Raw genomic sequence first — 11,558 nt, 5'->3', positions numbered from 1 at the left:
ATTTTTTGAGTAGTCAATCCAACAAATTTGTAAATGGTTTTGCATTTAATGCTTGGTTTCTAGAGTGAGAATTTGAGAATTGAACATATGATTTAAATCGAATTTGAACAGTATCCGGTTTTCATAAACGAGGCCCCACTGTTATTTATTTTTGTATTTCAACGAAGTGGCATCTCTGATCAGCTGCATATATTATCGTTCCTTTGTTGTGTTAATATGTTGTGACTCAGTGCGAAACCGTGATAAAACCAGAGAATTGAGACGAAAATTAGTCGGTCACCAAAATTACAAGTGTCAAGATGTCCCTGGTTTCTGATGAGGAGTGGGTGGAGTACAAGGTGAGGCTGATATATCCTAGCGAGCGACGCAATATCTACAAATCACTTGATTCCGCCATAGTCCAAGTTCGACAAGAACTACGAGGCGGAGGAGGATCTGATGCGTCGTAGAATCTACGCCGAGTCCAAAGCCCGGATTGAGGAACACAATCGGAAGTTCGAGAAGGGCGAAGTGACTTGGAAAATGGGAATCAATCATTTGGCTGATCTCACGCCCGAGGAATTTGCCCAGCGTTGTGGCAAGAAGGTGCCGCCAAATTAACAGAATCTCGAGTAAATCTCATTTTAAATAGTTTTCGTAAAGACAAAAATCTCTCTGTAATTCTATAAATATGCATTTGTATTTTTAAATGTTTTTCGTTCAACCACCCCCAAATAAACAATAAATCAGCTGTTTTGTACATTTTAAAGAATTTGGGATTTTTGTGTTCTGGTCACTTTGGCTATGAGAAAAACAGTTCCTTGAGTTTTGGTTCAATGAACGAAGGTTTTTTTATCTCTACGAAATATGCAAATAAATACATACGGCTGAGATGGTAAAATTCCATTCCAAAAATATGTATGCTTGTACGTGGTGTTTATATACATTGTGAACTAGAAACGGATTAACGCCTTTCCGCAATCAACTAGTTCCGGTTCAGCGTTCATTAAGCGAGTCAGGGAACCGAACTGCAGTGCCGACGAGCGGCAGTTCACACACAACATTTGAAAGTTTGTAAACTTTTACTTTTTCGATCACATAGACACATCGATACACGTAGTTATTTGTTTTTATTTTGTACCAACACCAAACACCCCATCTTACAAGCGCGTAACCCCTCGTTTTCGGTCCAATCTCTTGCAGAATCTTGCAGTAGAACCTCACAGCCCAGCCAAACATGTCCGGAATCATGCGCGTGCCATCGATTTTGGCCAAAAATGCAGTCGCCTCCATGGTAAGTAGTCCCTGTTTTGGAAGTGAAAACCCAGGCTCCTCTGTGGCAAACAATATGATTTAAGAGTGGTTATACAACCGGGTATACACAGAACCCAGCCGCTCGTGATGTGACAACAGAAAAAGACCAACAAATTTGCCAAAAACGCGCCGCCCGTAGTTGTGTTATGTAATTTTGCGCAAATTGTGGGAGTCAGGTGCATTAAATTTTTCCCTTTGCCAGATTATACTAATTTCCATATAGCGAATATCATTCCAAGCAAGTGTTCAGCAATTTTCCCGATTTTATAGTGGAAAGCTAGGGTGCACCAGCGAGGTTATGTTATGCTGCCGCCCCGCCCCCTTCATCCACACTCTCCCGCATCGACGATATCGTGCATTTGAGCATTTCGTGCAACAAAATGCAGTTGAAACACTTGGTTTTGGATGCACGACACGCCTTGAAAAGCTTTATAAGTACCGCTCAATCGGAAGATTCGCACAAGAGAGGATAGTAATATATAGTAAATCAAATGAGAGGAAAGCAGAGAGAGAGGGAGAGAGAGAGAGATGGAGGCACGTCACAGAACTAACAGCTGATTATACAATGGAGCTAATTGATCGCCGCGCTGATCTACCCCGCCCCCTTCCGCCAAAAGCCCCGTCCGAAAAATGCCAGTTCAATTATTTAATTTGTTTATTACATAAGCGGTTATCACTGCAAGTCGCTCTTTCTGTTTTATCAACCTATCTTGCGGACGTCATCTAAAGATACTATCTCCACTTGTAGATACACCTTTTTGCATTTAAATTTAACTAACGGCCGGAATTTTAGTTGCAACTACGTTTTGTGCACTTTCCGGTCTTAATTTTTTTTTGGAATTTTCTGATAAGATAACACTAAGCTATTTCAGATACGTAAATAATGTGGGTATTCGTGAAACTGTATATTTCAATTTAATTAAAAGATATTTAGTAAACATTCCCTCGAAGGAATGACAACACAGGCAGTAATCTTTAAGTCTGAGTTTACGTAATTTTTTCGCAAACGATTGTGAATTGTCGTTGAATGACTAAAGCAAACAATAAGTTGATAGCTTTATTGACAAACCGGGCTTTCAACTTAAAAAATATTTCAATCTAAAGATTCTCAATGATTTTGAAGATATATTTGACATATTTTTCATAGAATATGATTTTGAGATTTCAATCCAATATATATTTCAATTACCCATCTCTTAATTATCCCAATTTATATCTTCCAGCAACGTGCCGCAGCCGTTGGAGTGCAGCGCAGTTACCACATCACACACGGCCGCCAGCAGGCCTCGGCGGCGAATCCGGACAAGATATCGAAGCAGTACCCGGTGGTGGATCACGCCTACGATGCGATCGTCGTGGGAGCAGGAGGAGCCGGCTTGCGGGCGGCTTTTGGCCTGGTGGCTGAGGGATTCCGCACGGCGGTGATCACCAAGCTGTTCCCCACCCGCTCGCACACGATCGCCGCACAGGGCGGTATCAATGCAGCTCTGGGCAACATGGAGGAGGACGACTGGAAGTGGCACATGTACGACACGGTCAAGGGCTCCGATTGGCTGGGCGACCAGGATGCCATCCACTACATGACGCGCGAGGCGCCCAAGGCTGTCATCGAGCTGGAGAACTACGGCATGCCATTCTCACGTACCCAGGACGGAAAGATCTACCAGCGCGCCTTCGGTGGACAGAGTCTGAAGTTCGGCAAGGGCGGTCAGGCCCATCGCTGCTGTGCTGTGGCTGATCGTACTGGTCACTCGCTGCTGCACACGCTCTACGGTCAATCGCTGAGCTACGACTGCAACTACTTTGTGGAGTACTTTGCCCTGGATCTGATCTTCGAGGACGGCGAGTGCCGGGGTGTGCTGGCCCTGAACCTGGAGGATGGCACACTGCACCGATTCCGCGCTAAGAACACGGTCATTGCCACCGGCGGATATGGACGCGCCTTCTTCTCCTGCACATCGGCGCACACATGTACCGGTGACGGTACCGCCATGGTTGCCCGCCAGGGACTGCCCTCTCAGGATCTGGAGTTCGTGCAGTTCCATCCTACTGGCATCTACGGCGCCGGCTGTCTCATCACCGAGGGCTGCCGCGGTGAGGGTGGTTACCTGATCAACGGTAATGGCGAGCGCTTCATGGAGCGCTATGCTCCTGTGGCCAAGGATCTGGCCTCCCGCGACGTCGTCTCGCGGTCGATGACCATCGAGATCATGGAGGGTCGTGGCGCTGGACCCGACAAGGATCACGTGTACCTGCAACTGCACCACTTGCCGCCCAAGCAGCTCGCTGAGCGTCTGCCTGGCATCTCCGAGACCGCCATGATCTTCGCCGGTGTTGATGTGACCCGCGAGCCCATCCCCGTGTTGCCCACCGTGCACTACAACATGGGCGGTGTGCCGACCAACTATCGCGGCCAGGTAATCACCATTGACAAGGATGGCAAGGATGTGATTGTGCCGGGACTGTATGCCGCTGGTGAGTCTGCTTCCAGCTCGGTGCATGGTGCCAACCGTCTGGGTGCCAACTCTCTGCTGGATCTGGTGGTCTTCGGACGTGCATGCGCCAAGACCATCGCCGAGCTGAATAAGCCTGGTGCACCGGCGCCCACCCTCAAGGAAAACGCTGGTGAGGCGTCTGTTGCTAACCTCGATAAGCTGCGCCATGCCAACGGCCAGATTACCACCGCTGATCTGCGTCTGAAGATGCAGAAGACCATGCAGCATCATGCTGCTGTGTTCCGCGATGGTCCCATCCTGCAGGACGGTGTGAACAAGATGAAGGAGATCTACAAGCAGTTCAAGGACATCAAGGTTGTCGATAGGTGAATATCAAGAAAAGTATTTTTTTGGTACCCTTTAACATTCGTTGACTTTGAAGGTCGCTTATCTGGAACTCTGATCTGGTGGAGACGCTGGAGCTGCAGAACCTGTTGGCCAACGCCCAGATGACTATTGTGAGCGCTGAGGCGCGCAAGGAATCGCGAGGTGCCCACGCCCGTGAGGACTTTAAGGTTCGCGAGGATGAATACGTAAGTTATTATCGCTCTCAGCCACTGAACTTTTTATCATGGAACAACATGTATTGCAGGATTTCAGCAAGCCCCTCGAGGGTCAGCAGAAGAAGCCCATGGACCAGCATTGGCGCAAGCACACGCTCTCGTGGGTGTGCAATGACAACGGAGACATTACGCTGGACTACAGAAACGTGATCGATACCACGCTGGACAACGAAGTCTCTACTGTTCCACCAGCGATTCGCTCCTATTAAATCAATACTTGGAGTTGCAGAACACCCGCATATACACACCATACCATCACGCAATCACTCGTACGGATGTCTACTTAAACGTCTTTGTGGGCGCCAGTAAATAAAATTTGTCAAATCGCCAAATGAGCCGCAATATGCTACCGATTGGTAACTGGGAACTCGTCAGCGGTTCCGGGCATTTTGTGATGAAACGTAAATCCCGATTTTCTATACACCTATAAATCTTTCAAATCTTTATTACTACTCCGCTGATTCTATATATTTTCACTGTAAGCTGCCCTCCATTTGGTTACTGTTTGGTTGTCGGTTATTTACATTATTACATAAGCGAAAAATGTGTGGTCTGAGGCGATATTGACTACGCAGCCTGTTTAGAAGCAAATGAAAACAAATCCAACTACACTTTTCTAGTATTTGTTAAACTTATTAAATTATTAAAACGAAAACGTGTAAAAACAATAAAAAATAACAAAAGTCGAAACGTTTGCTATACATTAAATAAATGTAATGAAGATTAAGTGCGCAACTAAATGACTTCTTCACTTAGCCGCGGAATACGTGAATTTGATTGGCTCTAACATCCAGTTGACTCAAAATGTCTACGGCAGCGGTATTGAATCCACTTGGTCCACAAATGAGCACATAAGTACATCTTTCCGGCTGATTTTTTTGGAACATAGGGGTTAGCAGCTCTACCGATATTCTTTGTGGATTATCCTCCGATTGGGAGAGGTAGTTTGTGCAGCTGAATCTTACGTCGTCGGTGTGTAGTTCATGGAGTTTCTCCTTTAACCAGATATCCTCAGTGGTTTTGTTAAAGTACAACAATTGTAAGCTTTCACTGTAAATGTGGAAATTAAGTAAGTTTTTTCGAAAGTGATTTTTAAGAACTCACATTCGGTTTGTATTTCTTTTCAAGATGGGCTGAATTAGGCTCAGAATGGGCGTTGATCCGCTTCCCGCTGCTAGGAGTAGAATATTTCTATGTGCAGTGAGATCAGAGAGCTGAAAAGATCCACGTGGCGCACTCCAATTTACGCGAGATCCAGTTTGAAGCTTATGCAGGTGACTGGAGACGGGTCCGTTCGGATACCTTTTGATCAGAAAGTGTAAGCATTCTGATCTGGATGATAAGTTGTTCTCTAAACGTAGATAGGAGTGATCCACAGGTGTGTAGCTGCGCTGAATTACTCGTCCCTCCAGTGGGACTTCTATATCCACATGGTAACCCACCGGCAGGACCATCAGAACCTCCTGCCCAACGCTTTGCAGACTTAGTTCAAAGGAGTCGTGATTGAAATCTTTGCTGTGAACTACTTCATACTCGAAAGTTTCATCATGTAAGCGGCTAGAGTTCAATCTATTGGACACATGTGTTCCATACGTTGGCCATGGTTCCGCTTCCGCCTTTACGAAGACTAACTCAATTTTCCCCGTCTCCGAACCGATTTTCGCTACCTTTGGAGGCCATTTTACATTGTTGGTCAGTTCAAAATCAAAGCTGTGCCAATTGTGCTGGACTAGAACCCGCACACTCAGTTGCTGGAGGTCCTTCCGCCGGACAACCAGGCCTGGATTAGCCTGGCTGCGCGTGTAGAAGATCAGGGTGAGTTCGCTCCTCTGCTGGATCCAATCAAAGGGTGGCACTATTTCCGGAGGCTGCAATATCACATTGGTAATCTGAGGACTTTCCTTGGCGGGTTTTGTCTCATTCTCTTTTAATGGTCCCACGTAGCACTTTCCCAACAATTGGGGATAGTTCACCCAGGCGTGCACCTCATCGAACAATTTGGTGGCATCGCGACCAACTCCACGCATTAGCTCGTCCACTCCGCCCGGATGAAAGTCCATGTAGCGGGTGACATTGAAGACACGACCACGAATTGCCATCCAGGCGTCGTCGACCTTGTTGTGCCGGGCCAATTCTGTTCGCGACACGGGCACCACACGCCCTCCTGTTCCCGATAGATCCGCTCCAGAATTGCACAGGCGTATCCAGTTCATCAGGGAGTAGCCCGGCTTCAGGGCGCACTTGTTGCGCGGATTACCAGTGGCCGATCCAGAAGCGGAGGATCCATTGGAGTTCAGCTTTTGTGGCGCAGTGACGGGCAACTGGAGGCCACCGCCGGATCCTGCAGGAGCCATCAGCTGGGGTGGCCTCAGCGGTTGGGTACTGGCGGGGGGTTTAAGGGACGGATCGGACATGACTAGTCCAAGAAAATGGCAATCGCGCAAAAATCAACAAGCTGTTTAGTGACGAGTGGAAGGCGAACAGCTGTATTTTGCTTTTGGTTTTTAGAACCAGTTGCGGAGTCCAAATGAACTAGTTTTACGGAACTTCGCGGTTCTATTTAAAAATACCTCCATATAGCTTCTATAGAGAATACTCCATTGGAGTGGATTTAGCTGGAAAATAAATGAAAGTTTATTAGTAACTCTTACAGTAAATGATTATTATGATCTGTTTAAATATTCCTATATAGATATATTTTAAAATTTACTAAATAAGGTGATGGATTTACTCAAATAAATATAACATAAATACTAATAACAAGAAGATGTAGGCTTTTAAATTTAAAGCGAAATTATTGAAATTAGTGCATTAACATTTTAATTGATACATATTTCTGCGGCAGTTTCTCAAGCCTTTTTTTTAACCGATAAGGAATCCTTATGATTTCAGACCCACCGCAACCTAATTGCTGTTACTGATTATATGGCTAACCGCTTGAGTGGCGTTAAAGGCCGTTTATGAGGTCCTATAATTCTTGATGAACTAACTAAATGTTTTTTATGGCACTAGAAAACTGGGAACCACCCACTTTAATTTCTTCATGTGCATGAGCACAAAGAATAGGTGAGACCTAAATTGATGGTGATTAATATGTATAAATCTATAATATAATCATAGTTCACATGAGCCAAGTGGTTTTTTTATCATATTTTTATTAATATATACAATACACTATTTAATGAGTTAATTTTAATTAATTAAAATAACATTTTAAAATATGTACTTCTTATACATAGCTGGCCACTGAATACTGACAGCAAAGTCGGGAATGGAGTTGGCAAACCTGATAGACTCATCATCGCCTTTCACGTGCATGTAGTGCGTCGAGATTCCCATCTGGAAAAGTGGGACAGTGAAGTCGCCATCTGCTTTCTGTTGAAATAAATACAAATAAAATATAGAATTAAAAGATAAAGATATTACTCGCATACCTTAAGAACGATGCGGAAGCGCAGCGGAGTATTATCGATACCGAAGGAGTAGTAGATGTGGTACGGAGGTGAATTGGTTGTTAGGTATTCCTTGAGGAAGGACCAGTCGGAGATGATCACATCCTCGTTGGGATCAATGAAAATTCTGGTGTGATCCGAGGTCTCCAGTTCAAACTCCATTTGAACAGACTTGCCATCCGCCAGAACAGTTTTGTTAAGTTGCTTTTCAGCTGGTGTCCAAACGGGATTCGCGGCAGCCACATGGTAGTCTCCATGACCTCCACCCATCGGTGATCGTACAGTGGCATGCCGCACATCATGTACTTGGCACAATCGGATGTCATGTTGACCAGACCAGTGAGATCCATATTGGACTTTAGCAACGGAGTAAGTCCGCGACGGTCCTGCACGTTAAACAGATATCCACTCTCATCCTTGCTCACTGTTCCATCATACTCGTAGAAAACGCGGCGCACTTGCTGAAAACCTGATGTTAGTGATAGTTATCTGTATCTTTATGAAACCATAAAGGTTTATAACTAACCAGGTAGGGCACTCGCTGTACGTTGGTTTTGGGGCGGTAGGGGAATCCAATGTCGGTGGAGCTGGCAATATACACACCGGCGGCAGTTACGGCCAACAGACCGATCAAAACGAATCCGGATCATCGGAACATATTGACCAGTAAAATCTAGGGATAGTTTTGATACTTTTGGTAAACTTATTGAACTTATGCAGTAGATATTCTTACCAAAAATCCCATGGACAATATGGTACCCAGGGCAGTCAAAGCTCCGATGATCAAGTCAGGATTGGTGTCCCTAAAACAGTATACATCCTAGCATTGCTTATCTATCTAACTGCAAATTTACTTACACTCCAAAACGACCCATCATTGGCGTGAGTATCACAATGAAGCAGTAGAAGAGATAGCTGTTGTACATGAACGGGGCAACCTGGACAATTTTCAATATACCAGTCGTGGAATAGCCACGATCATGCAGTGTGGTCAGAAGATTGAAGGCCAATGGGATTACGTAGAATGCCATCGTCCATGTAATGACACACAAGAACCAGGATGAAGGTGCTCAGGATCTGTTCGGAGCTGACACTTGATTTTTCCGCTATGCGCAGCAAGGAGATATAGATCAGGATTATTGCTGCAGCAGCCGCGGCATAATTTAGCTTCACACCGACATCGGAGGAAAAGCTGATCAGATACAATCCCAGGACATCGAAAAATATGGTGTTGCCAGTCGGATTCGCCTAATTTCAGAAACATTACATAATTTAACAAGAGTTTGTTTTTACATAAAACACGGCACCTACGCTGAGATCACGCAGTTCGCTGGCATTGGATAGAGTTTGAACCAAACCGAGAAGATTGTCTCCTGTGTTCCGCAGAGCTGCTCGTGGAATCACATCGATGCGATCATACTTGGTATGATAGACGAATCCATTGATGCACTGGCCAATGTCCAGACCTAACATTCAAGTTTGCCTAGTTATATACAACTAAAAAATCAGTATTTTCCTTAGCTTACCAATAAGGTTTCCGTATTCAACGAAAATATCAAAATCAGTGTAAGATGGAACAAGTCCAGTTTGGAAGATTTCCTCAGCCATGGTGGTGGAGAAATAATGCTTGGCGCCATCCTTATATATCTGCAAGATATCACATGAAGCAGCTAGACATAAAAATAGTTTCTTAAGTAACTGGAGGATGTATTACCTTAACCAACCATGGATAATTTGGGCCAGATTGGAACATTAGTTCGCGACCTCCACTGCCAGCTGCATCCAGATTAATGACCGCCCTTGTAGAAAATACCTTTCATAAGTTCTATAAACATAATATCTAATTACTCCTTGAACTTACTTGCAATTCTTAGCCCATTTGTGGTAAGCAATGAATCCGTGAGATGCCTGCAGCGAATTTTCTCGGATCCATTGATTAAGAAAACAATGGGGTGCTCGAATGATTTTCTCGTTGATGAAATCACTCGGAGCACCTCCAATATGGAGACCACCATGTGACCATCGTCTCCGGTGGAGGGACTAGTGGGCTGGGAGTCGAAGTGGCTGTTCACCAGGATGTAGTTTTCACTGGTGGTGCCCTTGGGCGTCAGCTTAACCACCACGTTCTGAATGCCTTGGTACATGTTGACCAGATTCCATTTCACATACGCACCGTAGACCAGCTGCAAATCAATTTCCATATCAAACAGATCCTCTTGAATATTATCCTTTATCAGATTTAATTCCTTTAGCAGGAACTGTACGGTCTTGTGCTCGTTTTCATCACTTCCAACCACTTTGGTGCCAATAGCCTCGAAATCTTAAAGATTGGCCTGCGCCCTTTCGGCAATGAAGCCTCCTTTGGGGGCATCCTCCACGGTCAGCGGTTCGGGAAGTCGGTAAAAAAGCGGCTTCACCACGGCAATGAAGAGCAGCGCCCAGAACAGGACAATGCCACCAGCAAAGTACCAGGGTAGTTGAAAGTATCCTTTGTGTTGTCTTCCATGTTTCCTGGAGTATGATTTGACTCCTTCCTCGATGGGTTCGTCTAAAATCTGAAAAATCAGTCCAAAATTACTTAGTGAGCTAGTTAATTATTTAGAGCTAATAGTATAGAAGTTAGCTACAAATTTAGTAAAGGCATACTTACAAGTTTTTCCTTGTCACCCATTTTTTTTATTTGCAGACCCTGCCTTCCTTTAATATGGGAGTCAAAACTAGACTGACTTGATTTCTATGCTAAACGCTTTTATATCCCAAAAATTATCAAAACTTCGTAATCATATCTTGAAATTTTATAGCACAAATAAACACAAATTATAAGCATTGCGAGTCGCTAAAGCAGAATCAATACTTTTTAAGCAATAAAACCCTTAAAACCAATAATAGTTTTAATTTTATGGTAAATTTATTCTTTTTCCAAAGAATTTCAACATTTTTTTAACAATTCGATTAACTTGGCTTGTCTTTTTTGATTATTTACTTTTATTGGTTCAAAGCCAAAACATGTCTAACATACTATTCAAACCCACCTCCTGTTTGAAAATTGAAATTGCTCTTGAATAGTCTACGGATTTTAATGTGCATAATAACCATTAAAAGATATGGCTATCTGGTAACTTAAGCGAATTCGATTTCTCGCACAGATCTTGGTGATTAGATATGGTTTGTACTCAGGACCAGGGCAACGCACCTTAAGTTGTTACCAAAAGAAATCGATTCACTTAATTGCTGGTAAAATCAATTATCAACACTTGTTTTATGGGTTCATAAATTTTTATATGGAACACGCGTTTGATAATAAAATACATATTTATACTACATATTTAAGCTGTTAAATTTGCATTATATCATTGTCTAAACATATCCTAAAAATTAATTTCTAAAATCTATATTGTTTCACGACTGATAATTATGTTAAGAAAATAAGTTATAAACAATATAAATGGCGACGTAGGCACACTTTCAATATCAATTAAGTTAAACAATGTCGAAAATGGGAAATATGATCCATAAGAGGATGGAAGAATCCATACCCGTATACCTTTTATATTGATTTTTAGAATGCAGGTTTTGAGGATTATAATAATATGTTTATAATTACATGTGTGACTCAACATTAAACGGAGAATCCTATTTTCAAACAGATTTATTTATTGAATAATGCGAAATTTAAATTTAATTAATGTTACATTTCATAGACGGTAGATTTCAATTTGGTTTTATATTTCGAATTATTCAAGTAAATTAACATG

General features: G+C 43.4%; 4 protein-coding genes across 5 annotated transcripts; 2 read left to right on the top strand and 2 right to left on the bottom strand.

Annotated features, from left to right (window-relative positions):
- The first annotated feature begins 213 nt into the window (after positions 1 to 213).
- LOC6609932 (protein CTLA-2-alpha) lies at positions 214 to 751 on the top strand. Its single transcript, XM_002034546.2, has 2 exons — positions 214 to 338; positions 400 to 751. The coding sequence occupies exons 1-2, from the start codon at positions 300 to 302 to the stop codon at positions 598 to 600; spliced, it is 240 nt and encodes a 79-aa protein (XP_002034582.1). The 5' UTR covers positions 214 to 299; the 3' UTR covers positions 601 to 751.
- Positions 752 to 939: 188 nt separating this feature from the next.
- Positions 940 to 4,880, top strand: LOC6609931 (succinate dehydrogenase [ubiquinone] flavoprotein subunit, mitochondrial). 2 transcript variants are annotated; one of them, XM_032716242.1, is made up of 5 exons: positions 940 to 1,049; positions 1,183 to 1,273; positions 2,517 to 4,114; positions 4,171 to 4,321; positions 4,381 to 4,880. In XM_032716242.1, the coding sequence occupies exons 2-5, from the start codon at positions 1,217 to 1,219 to the stop codon at positions 4,558 to 4,560; spliced, it is 1,986 nt and encodes a 661-aa protein (XP_032572133.1). In that variant the 5' UTR covers positions 940 to 1,049; positions 1,183 to 1,216; the 3' UTR covers positions 4,561 to 4,880. The 2 variants fall into 2 exon arrangements, with proteins under 2 accessions (XP_032572133.1, XP_032572134.1); XM_032716243.1 differs by having other exon boundaries at positions 1,008 to 1,095.
- On the bottom strand, positions 4,779 to 6,830 carry LOC6609930 (cytochrome b5 reductase 4). Its single transcript, XM_002034544.2, has 2 exons — positions 5,456 to 6,830; positions 4,779 to 5,401 (listed from the first exon to the last, which is right to left on the bottom strand). The coding sequence occupies exons 1-2, from the start codon at positions 6,763 to 6,765 to the stop codon at positions 5,104 to 5,106; spliced, it is 1,608 nt and encodes a 535-aa protein (XP_002034580.1). The 5' UTR covers positions 6,766 to 6,830; the 3' UTR covers positions 4,779 to 5,103.
- A 734-nt stretch (positions 6,831 to 7,564) lies between these two features.
- Positions 7,565 to 10,505, bottom strand: LOC6609929 (endoplasmic reticulum metallopeptidase 1). Its single transcript, XM_032715451.1, is given in 13 exon segments — positions 7,565 to 7,726; positions 7,786 to 8,036; positions 8,039 to 8,264; positions 8,330 to 8,476; positions 8,537 to 8,606; positions 8,662 to 8,845; positions 8,847 to 9,051; positions 9,115 to 9,269; positions 9,330 to 9,450; positions 9,518 to 9,602; positions 9,665 to 9,728; positions 9,731 to 10,358; positions 10,454 to 10,505. Coding segments are annotated over 13 exon segments (2,319 nt in total). The 5' UTR covers positions 10,475 to 10,505.
- Between the last annotated feature and the right edge of the window lie 1,053 nt (positions 10,506 to 11,558).

The sequence above is a fragment of the Drosophila sechellia genome, chromosome 2R (genome assembly GCF_004382195.2).
Source record: "Drosophila sechellia strain sech25 chromosome 2R, ASM438219v1, whole genome shotgun sequence".
Lineage (NCBI taxonomy): Eukaryota > Metazoa > Arthropoda > Insecta > Diptera > Drosophilidae > Drosophila > Drosophila sechellia.
Note: the sequence above shows the minus strand (reverse complement) of the source record. Positions and strands in the feature narration are given on the sequence as shown.